General features: G+C 39.9%; 2 protein-coding genes across 2 annotated transcripts in view; both read right to left on the reverse strand.

Annotated features, from left to right (window-relative positions):
• Nucleotides 1–5,824: 5,824 nt before the first annotated feature.
• LOC150081169 (uncharacterized) lies at nucleotides 5,825–10,556 on the reverse strand. The gene is made up of 2 exons (XM_090381545.1): nucleotides 10,098–10,556; nucleotides 5,825–5,918 (listed from the first exon to the last, which is right to left on the reverse strand). Exons 1-2 carry the CDS (start codon nucleotides 10,406–10,408, stop codon nucleotides 5,915–5,917), a joined length of 315 nt encoding a protein of 104 aa, XP_090237671.1. The 5' UTR covers nucleotides 10,409–10,556; the 3' UTR covers nucleotides 5,825–5,914.
• Nucleotides 10,557–11,435: 879 nt separating this feature from the next.
• The window catches only part of LOC150081170 (uncharacterized), a 51,173-nt gene continuing 46,240 nt past the window's right edge, over nucleotides 11,436–16,368 (reverse strand). Inside the window, exons 5-7 of the mRNA XM_090380953.1 lie at nucleotides 15,500–15,589; nucleotides 15,336–15,407; nucleotides 11,436–15,170 (exon numbers count right to left, since the gene is read on the reverse strand). Coding sequence (XP_090237079.1) covers nucleotides 11,436–15,170; nucleotides 15,336–15,407; nucleotides 15,500–15,589 — 3,897 coding nt within the window. The remainder of the gene's footprint in view (nucleotides 15,171–15,335; nucleotides 15,408–15,499; nucleotides 15,590–16,368) is intronic.

The following is a 16,368-nucleotide window of genomic DNA, read 5'->3' on the forward strand; positions in this document are numbered from 1 at the left end:
GAGTCAGCTGCCCTCAGCAGGAATGCGTGCGTAAGATGACTATGTCCTATGCGGAGGCGAGCAAGAACAACTTCCTCTCTATAGTTCCTGCGCAGTCTACCAGTGTTAGATTACAGGCTTTATCTGATATAGCTTGTATCTAATCTGCTCATGACTAATGGACTCTTCCAGTGCTTGCTTGATATGTGGTGAATTTAGTCGCTCTTGGATTTTATCTTGGTTTCAGTGTTTTTTGGCCATCCCCACTTCAAAAATATGTGTGTCTTAACTATGAAGTTTGGGTGAGTGTAATGGTATATTTTTGGAAGCTGGCAATTAAGGGGTTGCATTGGTTAAACTGAATTTTTCTGGCGGTAATTTTTAGCGTTTTTCCTGGCAGTATGGCTTAATGGCTGCCATAGAAGGTTGTTGTTTTTGTTGTTTTTAACTGTCAGCTTATGTCTTTTCTTTATTTCTTTGTTCTTTTTTCTCCCCAAAATTTGGGGAGAATAAAGAACAAAGTACAGTACTTTGATATTTGTTTTAGACTACAGGGTGGCTGCTGGTGGAAAAGAGTGTATTTTTGTCCACCAATCGATAGCCAGTATTTATTTTTAGGGCACAGTTAGCTCTTGCTAAACATAATGTTTTTGCTTTGGGTATGGTTGCCATCTTGCCTTCCTCGTAAGTTAAGGTAATATGGCGGCATCACGTGGTTAAATTGGAGGGAAAACTGATATAGGAGGCCTCCATGTTGAATAATGACGTCACAGATTGATTATGTACATTTGATATCAAAATAATAAGTTACATATTGTTTTGTGAGTGTATTAAGGTATTATATTATGAATTACTGCGGAATTATGGTAGTCATGTATGAAAACTGGAGGGAACGGTAAATGTGGAGGCTGCCAATTTGAATTTATTGAAAGGTTTAGAATATGTACACTACCTAGATTATATGGAAATAACATATGCATTGTATTTGTGTAAATATGTTCCTAATATTTTGCCAACTAGTGTATTTGACCTCAAGGAGGCCTGGGGGGGGGGGGGCGTTGAATGGTTTTTATTAAGTCGTTTGATATTTTGCAAAAAAAAAAAGTTTTTTGTATTTTTGTCTCAAAGTGTCTTTCCAATCCATATTGGGCTTCTTGGGCTGTTAACGTGTTGATGTTCGAACCTTCATATCTTGGCTGCCATTGGTCGGTTCGAGCTCATATTTAGAGGGCAAACTTCCCTCTTAATTACTTATTTTTCAGAATTTTCCCCGGTCCCCTTCTGACTGAGAACGGAGTTACAGATTTTTGAAAATAAATGTTGAAATATCATTTTTTTTTTTTTTTGGTTGAAGTCCTGGTTGAAGCTACCGTTTTTTATCCAGGTTTTAAAGAGTGTAGTTATAATTGTCTATACCTTAGCTTACGTTTGTATATATTAGATTCGCAAACTTTTTTGGTTCACGGCGCCCGTAGTGTGCCAGTAATTTTTTCACTGCGCACCTAGGCCAAAAGAAATACCTAACAGTTCCGTTTATTAAGCAGTAAGGTCCAACCAACTTAATAACTAATGTTGAAACTCTGAAATACCCCGAGCTAGTAATTTGCGCGGTGTGCAACAGATGTCGAGTGTTGCTGTCTTTCCCTCGAAATTTTAAAATATCCTGCGGCGCACAGTTTGGGACCGCTAGTATATACTATAGTTTTGATTTAATTGTGATAACATGTCAGATGAAAGTTTCTTTTGGTCCATCGTCCTGGACGAGTTCCTTGGGATGGACTTGGGGATGACTCAACCCCTTGCGTTTGCTGACGATTTGGTTTTGGTGGTGCATGGTGACGCAAGAGCTGATTTAGAGGAGAGAGCAAATTGTGCACTAACTAAGCTCCAGGATTGGACAGCCATTCACCGACTAAAGATCTCGGGAGAGAAAACCAAATCTATATTGCTCAAGGCAACACTCCAACTACGAAGACCACCGGTTATCAAAATTGACAACACCTCCATAAAATTATACCCAGAAATCAAGTATTTAGGAATCGTCTTAGATATGAAGCTAAATTTCCATCCTCACTTGAAATATATGTCACAGAAAATAAAAAAATACTCGGCCATGATCATCCGTATAAGCCGTGCAGACTGGGGCCTTAAGCGCCGGGCTCTGGCCCTCATCTATAATGCCATATTTGTGCCAATAGCTCGCTATGGAGCCTCAGTATGGTGTACTAAGGCCTTCCTCGACCGAAATCGCCGTAAACTAGACTCCATACAGCGTTCTATGCTCCTTGCCGTAACAAGGGCGTGCCGTACAGTAAGCACCCCAGCTCTACAGGTGCTAGCTGGATGTATACCCCTACACCTAGAGGTAATAAGAAGAGGATTATATCAACGATTGAAGAAGAGTATTCCCACCGAAACAGCAGGCATCACTCTTAACCTTGATAACAACCCCAAACAGGAAAGGAAGAGAATCTCTGAAATTATGTACAGGACCTGGCAAGAGACATGGGGCACCACCAACAAAGGATTGATAACCAAAAAGTTCATTCCCTCTGTGAACCTCATCAGTCCAAAGCCTCCTCCCTGGTACTCACCAGGCCTCCATACTACATTTCTATTTACAGGCCACGGATCCTTTAAAGCGAAGCTAACATCCCTAGGCATAGAAGATCCGCTGTGTCACTGAGGGGCTGAAGAAACGTGGATCACGTGATGTATGATTGCCATGAATATGACGAGTTCCGGCTAAGGTTTGCCACTAAAATGCAAGAAAATCCTCGGCATTGTGAGCACCAGATTATAATGGACGAGCAGCGCTATGCCACCTTTATAGAGTTTGCGCAGTCTGTCTTCACTGCTAGACGGGTTAGGCACCCAAACACCACCCATTGAACATCAAAGTAAGAAACTTCCTGGATATGACAGTCCTCTCAGGAGAAGGAAAAAAAAAAAAAAAAAATCCTTCCTTCCTTCCTTCCTTCGTCCCAGGAGTGACAGAACCTACACCAGCACAGCTCAGCTGCTGCCTTTAGGCCTCCCTAGCCACGCTCCCTTGCGTGGTCCTTTGCCTCCACTCCCTGGCGGGAGGGGGAGTTCATCCCTGGTGTCCTCCACCCTTGCCACCCTTCTTTTTCACTCTGGTGGGGCATGGGCCTGCTCCACTGACTTGGGGTCATCTTCACTATGGACCCCGTATCTCTGTCTTTTTCCCCCAGTCTTCAGTCTCCCTCCCCTTCTCTAACTTACAACTAGTGTCTGAATCAACTCCAAATTGTTTGAGCCCTACACCCAAAAACTTAACAACATCAAATCGCCCAACTAGTACTCCCTTTGGTTTTTTTTTTTTTTTTAGGTCCTTGCCACTGAAATCTCAGGAAATTAGGTGGCAGGACCCGCCAGAATAAATAACTAAGTAATGTACCTAGTCTGCCTCCACGGGGCGGATTGGGGCAACGTTGGGTCCCATTAGGGGCCCAGCGGCTAAATGACTAGATGAACAACGGTACACGACACTACACAAATACAAAATCCATATACTTTTAAACCTCTGGCATTGACAGTGTTCTGTTTCACACCCTCAATGTATAGCACGCGGAAATGGGGGGAACCCCTGGTGCCGTTTGACACTAAACACACTCTACACACACTAGCCTAGCGTCTTGGGCAGACTCAGGGAAGCTAAAGTACCCATCAACCTCTATAAAGTCATAGAAACCTATCTCTCACAAAGAAAAATTGAGATAAACACTCCATACAAAAAGATCGCAAGAAAAGTACACAGAGGATGTCTATAGGGGTCTGTATTGGGCCCACTCCTCTGGAACTTGGTATTTTATGAGTTCTTGAGAATGGACCTAGGAGCTGTGGGGGTGCAGGCCTTCACAGATGACCAGATTTTGACAGTGCAAGCAAACTCCAATTTGAAATCCTAGCTAATCAGGTTCTGCAGATACTCCAACAGTGGGCCACGAAGAATTTCTTAACAATGTCCACGAATAATTTCTTAACAGTGTCATTCTTAACAATGTTAAGAATTTCTTAACAATGTCATCGACAAAGACATTGTCGGTGATAATACCTGGGTGTCATACTAGACAATAACTTAGCCTTCCAACCACATCTCAAGTTCCTAAGACAAAAGATCAGAAACTACTCTGCCATGGTAGCTAGGGTCACAAGGCGAGGCTGGGGTCTCAAAAAGCGTATACTAGCCTTATACTACAAGACAACCTTCCTCCCAATAATTACATACGCTTCAGCAAGCTGGTGCGACAAAACTGCCTTGGTCGTAAATAAGAGAACCCTGGATGCAATTCAACCACCATCCTGCTCACTACCACCCGCGCCTGCAGAACGGTGAGTAACCCAGCGCTGCAGGTGATAGCAGCAGTACTTCCACTTGATCTTGAAATCGCAAGACAGGACTCCTCTACTACTTATCTAAGGGAATAACCACCACTTTCCTGGAATTTACAATAGACCCAACAAACAACCATAGGGCAGAAAAGATCCGACTTCAGGTGTGGCAGGACAGGTGGGCAGAAACAACCAAAGGAGCAATCACCCACAAGTTCTTGCCGCAACTTGAAAAAATCTATCCAAAATCGCCTACTTGGTTCTTTCCGGGGTTGCAAACAACATACTTGCTAATTGGACACGGCCTCAGTAGGAGTGGGGGCACTTTGAACGAAACTGACCAGGGGGGGCGGTCTGTCAATCCTCCCTTCCCCCACCCCGCCAACCCTCCCCTCTCCGAGCTCGCGGTCTGCTTCCCCCCTCCCTCCCCTACCCCGAAACACTTTGAACCAATTTTGTCAGCGGGTGGTCCGTCGACCTACCTCTCACCACTAGGTGGCGCTGCCATCGAAACACTTTGAACAATTTCCAGCGGATGGTCTGGCGACCTTCCCCCTCCCCTACCCCCGAAACATTTTGAACCGATTTTGTCAGCGGGTGGTCTTCCACCCTCCCGCTCCCTACATACGCCGCCAGGTGGCGCTGCCATAGAAACCCTTTTAACCTAGCTGACCATGGGCAGTTTTCCACCCTCCCCCTTCTCACCCCCGCCGCTAGGCGGCGGCACCGTCGCACACTGTTAAAACATGCATAGTGTCTTATGACGTCATAGTCCTTTGAGGTAATTCTTGGAATTCAAAGAGAGGGTTTTGTTCCCCCATGAATTTGAAAGTGTTTTTTTTTATTTTGCTGCTGGATGGTATATTTTTAAAAGAATTTTAAATGAGAAGACTATTTTAAACGTTATTTTTAGGCAATAAATTAAAGTATTCATGAACAAATCAGTGGTATTATTTCAACATAATTAAAGTAGTTTAACCTATGGTATTTTTTAAAGTATTCATGAGCAAATCAATGGTATTTTTTAAGTATTCATGAGCAAATCAGTGGTATTTTTTAAGTATTCATGAGCAAATCAATGGTTTTTTTTAAGTATTCATGAGCAAATAAAAGGTATTATTTGAATATAATTAAAGTATTCATGAACAATATTTTTAACCAATGGTATTTTTAAGTACTCATAACCAACATGTTATTTTTAGGCAATAAATTAAAGTATTCATGAACAAATCAATGGTATTATTTTAAGTATTCATGTACAAATCAATGGTATTTTTTAAAGTATTCATGAGCAAATCAAAGGTATTATTTGAACATAATTAAAGTATTCATTAACAAATCAATGGTAGTATTTTACCAGTTGAAAGTGATTTTAAATAACTTTTAAGGAAGACACAGAATTATAATAAACGATGTCATTTATTGAACACTGTTAACAAAATTATTTACAAAGGAATCATTATTCTGATAAAATCTTGACACAGCTCTCTTTTCAAGGACAGTCCACAATTCTCCCATTACAAAAAGTATGAAAAGTACTATAAAGGTAAGTATCTTCTGTTCCAGGGTTAGTGTTGTTTTACCTGCAATAAAGAGAACATGTTAGAAGATTATTATAATCCCACTGTGGTGGGGAGCTTTGCTAGTGTTAATGCTTTACAAAAACATACAAAATTACCCAAACATACTGTGAAAGAATGGTTATCGGGACAGCCCACATATGTGAGACACAGACAGCAACGAAGAAATTTTCCTCGTAACCAGATGAAAGTTCCTGGTCTTCACCATACATTTCAATGTGATTTAGCCAGCATGTCAAATCTTGCTAAAGCAAATAATGGTGTTCATTTTCTTCTCGTGTGTATTGATTGCTTTTCACGATATGGCTGGGTAAGACCATTAAAATCTAAACATTCACAAGAAGTAGTTAAAGCTTTCAAATCTATTTTTAAAGAAGAAGTACCATTTAATATTAATAGTGACCAAGGAAAGGAATTTACTAATAAACAAGTGCGTGTATTATTCAAATCTAAAAATATCCACTTTTACACCACTAGAAGTGAAAAGAAAGCTTCTATGGCAGAAAGATTTATTCGAACATTAAAAGAAAAAATTTATAAATGGGTTACATATTCAAAAAATGATAAATATATTCATGTGCTGCAAAAATTAGTGAAAACTTATAATGAAACTGTACACAGATCTATTGGTATGGCCCCTGCAGATGTCACCATGCATAATGAAGAAACAGTTTATGCTAAATTATATAGACCCCATCCAAAAGTTTCGGAACCCAAGTTTAAAATCGGTGACCATGTTGTTCTTAGTGATGATAGCCATAATTTTCGAAAAGCGTTCAGAGGGAATTGGTCTGAGGAGGTGTTTTTCATAGCTCAGGTAATCAAAAGGCACCCTGTAGTATATAAGGTTAAAGGGAGAGATGGTGAGGTGATAGAAGGGACATTTTATGAACATCAGCTACAGAGAGTCCGTTTTGATAACGAGGTACCTGAAAACGTGTATCTGATTGAAAAAGTACTTGGGAAGCGTACAGTGCGTGGCCAGAGACAGTTACTTGTGAAGTGGCTTGGATACCCTGCATCCTACAATTCTTGGGTACGAAGCAAAGATGTTTTACCTAACCCTACCAAGTAATGCAAGTATGGACATGTATCCCGATAACACCCAATCACGTTTCAAAGTTCAATTACCCCGGGAAATTAATCTGAGTGGGAAGTGGGTGGTGGCACTTTCTGAAATCCACCTACCAGGAGTGTGGAACAATATCACAAAAGGATACGATGAATTTCATGTACTTCGCGACGATTATGACTCTGAACAAATTTTACATGTGCTTTCTTTAAAGTATAAAGATTATCAACATCTTTTAGATGAGTTGAACAGTGTTCATCCCATTATTTCATTTACAGTACACACAAAGACTGTTGCAAAATATCAATTTTCAGTGAATGTGCATGGAAAAGGTAAAATACAATTGCCCGAGAAACTAGTAAAATTATTTGGACTTCAAAAAGCAGGTGTACGGGGGAAAGGCTGCCGTGTATTTACAGATACATCTGTTGGTGAGAGTGTATTACCTATCAAAGGTCAAATTTCTTTTGCCCCAAGTGCAAGAGATGTTGTTTTTACTCTTGTTACTGGTGGCAGTTACCAGATGTGTGTGCTTCCCCATGGAAACTATAAATCAATCTCTAGTATTCTTGATGCAATGTTGAGCATTTGCCCGAGTTTAAGTGGAAATGTTAATTCAGACGATACCCTGACTTTACATATACCAGAAAACTTTTCATTAGTGTTTCCACAAGATTCCCCAGGTTTAGGTCTTATGCTTGGTTTTCACCAGATTGGTACTAAATTGAGTGGAGCTGTCAGCGGGAAGTACCCTGCAGATATAAAACGGGGTGTCTCAGCGTATTTTGTTTATTCCAACCTGATTCAGGACCAGATTGTAGGTGATACGTGTGCTCCACTGTTACGTGTTGTTCCCTGTATTGAACAGAACACATTTACATACGAAAACCCAGACTATTACCCCCTTTTGAGACACAGGTTTCACACCGTGTCCATCAGTATTTGTACAGACAGCGGACAGTTTCTAGAGTTCAGAAGTGGGAAGACTTTAGTGAAGCTGCATTTTCGTAAAGATGAGTGAATACATTGATTACTACAAGGTACAAGCGGGAGGCGGTAATGCATTTGCCGGACAACCTTTGCAGCGTGGGTACGGACTTGGTAGCATTTTTCGTTCAGCATTCTCTTTTCTAACCCCACTTTTGAAACCCGCTGCCCGTTTTGTGGGTAAGCATGTTTTAAGAGCAGGTCAAAACGTGATTGGTGATGTTTTGGAGGGGGTGCCCCTCAAACGATCCTTTATAAACAGAGCATCGGAAGTCGGTCAGTCCATTTCAGACAAGGTTCTGAACCAGAAAGGAAGAGGGAAGAAGAGGAAGCGCAGAGATATTTTTTAAACATGGAGCTTATGATGTCAAAACTAGACCTATTTCAAAAACCGGCTATTAACCTATCTATCGAACGTTCATCTTATGTGACTTTTCAACCACTAGGCAGTGTGGATAGTGGAGGCCCCATCGAATTTTTTATTCCCGGTACTTCAGAAGAATATTTAGATTTTGGAAAAACATTTTTACGTCTGAAAGTTCGTGTTACACATAGTGACGGGAAAGAGATAGATGCCACATCTGTGAGTGTGGTGAACAATTTTTTTCATTCCCTTTTCAGTCAGGTCGATCTGTTTTTACAAGATAAATTAATCAATGCATCAGCAGATACTTATCCCTACAGGGCATATTTAGAAAAACTTCTGAATTACGATCGCGGTGCCAAATGTACCCAATTAACAACAGAACTGTATGTGAAAGATGACGTTGCGGATGTCAGTGAAATGTTCACCAAGACAGAATGCGGGATGTGTAAACGACAGGATTCAATTGCAAAATCAAGGAGTGTGGAACTTCTAGGGCGCCTACATCTGGATTTGTGTCACCAGGCAAGATATATCGTTAATAATGTGTCACTACGTATTCGTCTAGTGCGAAGTAACCCAGAATTCTGTTTATTGGCCGTCACCACAGACATGAAATGCAGAGTTCATATTCAGGAAGCAACCCTCTTCGTGCACAAAGTGAGATTAAATCCTAAAGTTCTGTTAGCCCACTTGACTGTGCTTGAAAAAAATCCTATTCACTACCCCATAAACAGGGTGCAAGTCAGCTATTACTCGATTCCTAAAGGTATGAGTGATTCTACAAGAGACAACATCTATCTGGGCGACATTCCTTCTCGATTAGTTATAGGTCTAGTTGCAAGTGAAGCATTCAATGGTTCGTACAGTCGCAATCCATTCAATTTTGCCCACTTCAATTTATGTTATCTGGTAGTGTCAGCTGATGGTATTCAGCACCCAAGTCAACCTCTGACACCTAATTATAAAGAGGGTCATTACACCAGATCATACCTCTCTCTTTTCACATCACTGAACAAGTGGACACGTGATGTGGGTAATGATATTTCATATAAAGAATACCTAGAAGGTAATGTGTTGTATGGATTTGACCTCTCTCCTGACCATAATGCCGTAGGCGAACACATCAATACTCATAGACGAGGAAGTGTACGTATCGAGCTGAAATTTTCTGCTCACCTACCTGAGAACGTTACAGTGGTGTTGTTCGCAGAGTTTGAAAACATCCTTTCGATCACCAGGGATCGCTCGGTACTTCTGGATTATGAACACTGAACAGATTGAACAGATTTTACAGATGGATGTCTACACACGGAAATTTCCATTGGGAGTGTGTGCACGTGATGAACTACCTACACGGATGCTACCAAAACCGTGTCTCCTTGTAGTCAATACAGATCCCTCACATCTACCTGGGCAGCACTGGGTTGCCTTATTTCTACAAGAACAATGTGGCGAATACTTTGACAGCTATGGTCGCAAACCAAAAAAGGACTTTGTGAAATTTTTAACTAAACAATGTAAAAAATGGACGTATAATGCTACTGTTATCCAACACAAGTTGTCTATAGCCTGTGGTTTACACTGTATTTATTTCCTTACACACAGGTGTCGTGGCTTAACCATGCACCAGATTGTTAATGTGTGTTATTCTCCCGATTTGTGGATGAATGATGTTATTGTAACTGTTGACATAACAGAACATTTGTTTCTAAATAAAAATAATTTTAAATAAAAAAAAAAGATGGTTTTTACTTACATTCGAACCCATTTCAGCTTTCTTGCCCTCAACCGCCTTGGGGAGGGTAGGAAAAAAGATGATTTTTTTCTTTTCTTCACAGGAACATCTTCAACAGGTGGGGGTGGTGGCATTTCTTCCGTGTGTACTGATGGTGCAAGCTGTCTTTTTAGACCTAAATAAGTCTGTAAAGTGGTTAAATATTCTCTAACTTTACTTTCAACATCCAAATCTTTCCTTTGAAGAACAGATGACATTTTGTCATCCAAACTTTCAATTTCTTTCTGCTCTGGGGTGTTTAGCAGTGTGAATTTTTTATACAGCTGATTCATTTCCTTATGAGGGATGTGAGCAATGGTACTATTATGCTACCAAGTAGGGGAAACAAAGCACCACCGTGCTGGTGAATAAGTTTTCGCCTTTGTATGAAGGGCACCTGTTTATTTCCTAATAATCTCAAGATTTTCTTTTTCTTGGAGAGCTGTGAATGCTGTTTGCGACTTAGAGGGATATTGCCACAAAGGAGATTTTTACAAATTTCACAAAGAGATGTGATTTGTGCTGGCGTAGTGTGTTTTAAGACAGCTGTGGCTTGTTTTGGAGTGGCTTCAGAAATAAACTTGATGAGGTTTTTGTGCTTTCGGAGTCTAGAAGCCATATGGGTACATAAACAACGTTGGGGGCCTCTTCTGGCAAAATATTACTTCGCAGACGGAGCACCTCAGGTGTGTCCTGTTTAAAATCTAGGAGCAAATAAGAATGTGCTCGACTTGTTGCTTCTTTATAAATGTCAATCAGCACACCCGACCGTCCAGGAAAAACTTGTGTGGCAAGATGAGAAAATTGCCGAGAGTCACGTGGGTTTTTGAAAACTATCAAATAGTGTGCGTTAAGACTGATAGTTCTAAACTGTGTACCCTGACAAAATAAATTTTGTGTTAGCAGAATCACACTTAGACTCCTGTGATGTGACCCTTTTATAAAAATTTCGGCTACTTCGGTATTGTCTTTAGCCTGATGAATTAAATCATCGATAATTAGCAAATTTTCAATACTTGGGTCAAACTGTGGTGGTTTTAACCCGTTTACAAACTCTACTTCTAGGAAACTGCTGAATTTTTGCTGGTACTCTGAATAGCAGTACACGATTCTTTTGGGTGGTGGGGTTATTAATAGGTTTCTATTACGAATGAGGGATAATACAAATGTTGTTTTCCCTGACTGGGTGCCCCCAGAGACAATAGATGTAAACGGATGTACAAACATTTTAAAACTGGTTGTTGTGAGTGGGAGGATATATATATATATATATATATATATATGTGTGTGTGTGTGGATACCGTTGTAGGTGAGAAATCTTTACACACGGAAATAACCATAAGGGTAGGTTCGAGTGTCTTCCCCCACCACACGTTTTGTAAATGTGTACCTAAATTTCTTGGTTATGGAAGTTTCCAAGAGATGGCAATTCCACTTGTCGCGATGAACAGCAAAGGGGACAGGCACAGAAATATCTGTTGGTTCTCCCATAGCCGCTGAATACATGGATTCTATGTTAATCAACTTGTTAGCATAGGTGTTCAGCGTGATCCCCTTGCATTTTGTTACCATCTTATTCTTGTGGGTTCTGTAGGAATATGATTTAGGGCCTGTAGTGACAAACTCGACAATGTAATCACCACTGTCAAGTTCGTTAGTGAGCTCTCCTAAAGAATGACCAATTGGTGGAGCATATTCACCCGGTTTTTGTGTGAATATGACACTGTCGGTGTCTGAGTACAAGACACGTTCACGGAGAGAGTCTAGAGCCTCATAAAGCTTTATCCTACCATAGGCAGCAACAAACGAAGCAATAACAGCATTACCTTTCCTGTATGCCGGTTCTTTTCCAGCAACAGGAGCAGATGCAACCAACATTTTTTCTTCTGTAACAAGTCTGGCATCATGAATAATCTTTGTGTTGTCCAGAAAGAGTTCAACAAGGTTCTCATAAGAGGAAACAACCTGTGTATTCACACGCTGTGTCCTCATACCAAGTCTTCCCCACAGAGAATTAAGGCAAATTTTAGCAAGTGAACGCTTTGCTGGATTTTTCTTAATTTGGTCTACATCTAAAGTGACACCTTCTCTGTTTTTAAATTCCTGAATATATTCATCCCGATTCTTACCCTCGGGCCAGCCTGAAGCTTCTTGTTTCACCTTGAGGAAAGTGTCCATGTACGGCCCGAATAAATTTTCGAATTTTTCAGAAAAATGCCATACTTCATAAAATTGTAGCACTTTGTAACCGTGGGATACTGCAAGGTCAAGTTCAACTGTACACCATGTTCCTGTGAATGATCGATCTGAATGAGAGCACTGGGGTAAACATTCATTAGCACACTGACCACATAGTGGGAAAACAAGCTTACCATTGCTATTGATGGGCAAAACAGGTAACAGAAGCTGATCAGGAGCAACAACACGGGCATGGCAAATGCCAAAGTATGCCCCTGGTGTGTAATCAAAGTTTTCAAGTATTACTTTAGGGTGCCCACGAGGAAAAACACCATATTTGCACACCCATGGATAAAGGGAGCAGAAATCAAGATAGTGGATTTCTTCACCCTCTTCGACCTTGTGATAAAGTTTATAACAGTCTGTTCTTCCTCCTTTTAAGGCACTCCTAGGTGTCAAACCTTCGAAATGAATGGTCTCATCTGCATGTTGTTTTAGCGTTATATCAGTGTTAACCAATTCGTCAAACTGACACTCCCATATGGAGACCACCTGAAAACCTTGTGACTCTAAATATGCCTCTCTGTCTAATGTTGCTTCATAGAGAGCACCCATTGTAATATTTTGGTGTGACTGTTGTGTGTAGGGCTTATAACATTTTGGACACCCGTGATAATAGCATCCGTTAAATTCATACACTGTTTGTTTATACAAACCATCCACAAAGTATGGGCCAATTTTAACTTCTCCACCTACTCTGCGTGCGTGCTGAATTGTAACATTGTGCTTTTTTTCTAAATAAGTGAGCCATATTAAAGCTTTACGACTCTGTATGTTTTTTCCCTTGTAACCTGCAGGTGGCAAGATGGCCATCGTGTTATGAGGAAGAAATTTCTGAAGGAATACCCTATTGCAAACACCTGCAATGGTAATGTCCTGGTGGAAAGGGTCAACACCTGTAATTTCTAAAAAAAGAGAGCGGAACTTATCACAGGCACCTTTCAGGACCCTTAGGTCATCTTGGCAGTAGCGAAGCAGTTCAGATTTCAGATTGTAGGGCTCGTGTCTCCGCTGTTCGTACCATGTTTCAAACTCAGCTAGGGTCTCTTTCCCCATATATTCAGGTTGAAAATACTGCTTAGCAGGTAATGGGCCTTGGTAATCACCGGTCTGTTCGGTGTGAAATATGTAGGGGAAGAAACCCTTTCTGACCTCTGGAAGTTCAAACATGGCAGGTAATTTGCGAAGTGGGAATGCCAAATAAGAAAAACTGTCGAGAAAGACAATATTCAACTGGTCATGGTAAATACCAAGGATTTTGGAACCATCGTACACCACTCGGGGTTCATAAGCCTGGCCGTAAAGATACTCAAGGACGAAATAGCCATCGAACCCCTTAAAGTTGTGGGCTAGAACCCTGACATTAGTATATTTTGGTCCGATGGTGCGAATATTCCTACCATCACGTGCACGCTTAACCGTTTCCTTGACAGCAAACAATTCATTCATAAATTGTCTGACACAGTCTTCTCCCCAGAAGACATGTTCCTGACTCCCAAACACAGCCACACAAAGAACAGCCACGTGTTGACCCTGCTTTAGAATAGTCTCTGTGTCAAAGTATATAACTGAGATTTTGTCCTTTGGTGGTTCTGGTTTGAGGACAAAACAGTGTTCGGGTTCATGTTCAACCTTACAGTAGTGACAATAATCCTGTGATATGCAAACGTGCTCTTTGTTTGATGAAAAGGTGAGCATACATTTGCTGCAGCGACGGAACTGAGAACATATATTGTTTGTCCTATGTGTTTCCAAACATTCGCGGCCATGAAAATATCTATTACAAGACTCACACAAGAGAGAGCGCTCTCCACTATGATAGGCTTTTGCCCTACAGCGTGTACAGACCTTGGGACATATGTGTGTGGTTAACCTCTCAGCTGTTTTAAACGTTTTCAAACAATCTGGACAGTAGTATGAACTGCCGAATAACGCTTTAGGGGATCGCACCAAATCATAATGACTACTGTGATACAGGAGACAGATTTGCTTCTTGGCCTCTGAACCCCTGTAAATAGTGTTAAAGCCGTCTTCGGCAGAAAACACTATAATCTGATATTCGGGGGCCAGATGTTTCTGAAATAAATCCAGCTCCTGCAATCCACATTTGATCAGAGGCACTCCTGCAATCTTGTGGAGCTTGGCAGCTCGAATTTTCTGAACCCTTTTCACATCTTCCCGCACCTGTCTGTACATTTGCTTGTCATCCTCAAAACCAGAAATACCCACCACGATCGCTCGGGCCATACAAAGATTATCCGCGTTTTTTATATGGATTACTGATTTTTTCGATGACAAAAATGCTTCCAAATTGAGTATTGCCCTTGTTTTAATGTTGTTACGACCTCCTCCACGATTAGCAATATTAATTAAAATTATATCAATTTGCAAATCCTCAGCCAGGAGAAACTCACGTTTTGACTGCTCCACAGCAAAAAAAGCATCAAAAATGCGGTCAAGTGTGAGGTCACCAATTAACATGAAAGGTAAATTTATATTGGTGTCAAGTGTACTGGCCCTCACACACAGTCTAACATGGGAAAAGGTTCCTTCCTGGCTGAGAAGCCTAATAACCTCCTCAAGAACCTCTCTGAAAACTGAAAAAAATGTCCCTTCGGGCAACTGGTCAAGGTCTTTATATTTTGTTGTATATGTTATGAATTTTGTTTTATATTTGTGAGAAATTTTTTCTACGCCAGCACAAATATCATAAAATCTATTAAAAGGGGGAGAAATAGTAACACCCTCACCGTTGTGGGTCCCTTCACTAGCATTATCATCTTCCTGCAAACCCCTGCCTGTTTGATTCTCATTACCCTAAAAATTAAAAAAAAAACAGTATTAAATAACAAAATAATTATTGTAAAAAATTAAACAAAAAAAAAACAGTATTAAATAACAAACTAAATCACAAAAGAATTATTTTAAAAAAATTAAGCAAAAAATATTTGGAAAAATTACAAAAGAAATGTAAATACACACCTGATCCAGAGAAATGGTCACCTCAGGGATTATATCACCTCCTGGTTGGTTGAGAGTCTCCATATCATTATCCTAAAAAACAGAGCTGTATTAAATAACAGTCGAAATCACAAAAGAATTGTTGTAAAAAATTTAAGCAAAAAAAAAAAAAAAAAAAAACACACCTGGTCCAGAGAAAAACCAAGATTAAAATTGGGGGAATCAACCGCCAATATCAACTCCTTTTCAACATCTGTGGTGATGTCTTCTAAACCCTATTAAAAAGATATTCAGCAAAAGGTTATATTTTTAAAAAATTAAATTCAAATTATTCTTAACTTACAAGAAATTGTGAAATTTATTGGTTGAAAGTATAAAGTATTACCAATAATCCAGCTTTCTTAAAAAACAATAACGATCATTTAATTGGGGGTTTAAGAGAAAATAGTAGGAATAAACTAAAATTAGTCGAATTAATTTACACTTAGCTTAATACTAATTGTTCAGAGATGTTTGTAAAAAAGCAAATTGCCTGTTCAAACAATAAGATCGATCCGGAAATATAAACTCAGCCTCCCCCCAAGTGTTCTAAAATATAATTTACATTATAAAAATCACCCTTCAGCAATGCTTAGGTAGTAAAATAAATCTATGTAGCTAATTGTTCACAGGTATTTGTAAAAAAAAGCAAATTGCATGATTAAAGTTTAAAAATTTCAAACAATAAGATCGATCCGGAAATACAATTTCCGTTATAAAAATCACCCTTTAGCAATGCTTAGGTGTTTAAAATAAATCTATGTAGCTAATTGTTCACAGGTATTTGTAAAAAAAAAAAAAAAAAAAAAATTGAACTGATAACCCACAGAATTTCAATAAATATTACTGCACACAATAAACTAGAGATGGTCACTAACAGAAATGTAAATGCGTTCAGTCTTGTAACCAAACGCTTCTATATTATCGAGACACAGACACGTGTTAATACAATTTAGAGATTAGTTATAATTCTTGGAACGAATAACCAAAAAACAATGCGTTCACACGGTTTCAA

The sequence above is a fragment of the Mastigoproctus giganteus genome, chromosome 9 (genome assembly GCF_048544385.1).
Source record: "Mastigoproctus giganteus isolate SK-2022 chromosome 9, ASM4854438v1, whole genome shotgun sequence".
Taxonomy (NCBI): domain Eukaryota; kingdom Metazoa; phylum Arthropoda; class Arachnida; order Uropygi; family Thelyphonidae; genus Mastigoproctus; species Mastigoproctus giganteus.

Excerpts from the sequence above, each read along its gene's own strand:
- LOC150081169 (XM_090381545.1), bottom strand. The coding sequence starts at position 10,408 with ATGAATCAGCTGTATAAAAAATTCACACTGCTAAACACCCCAGAGCAG.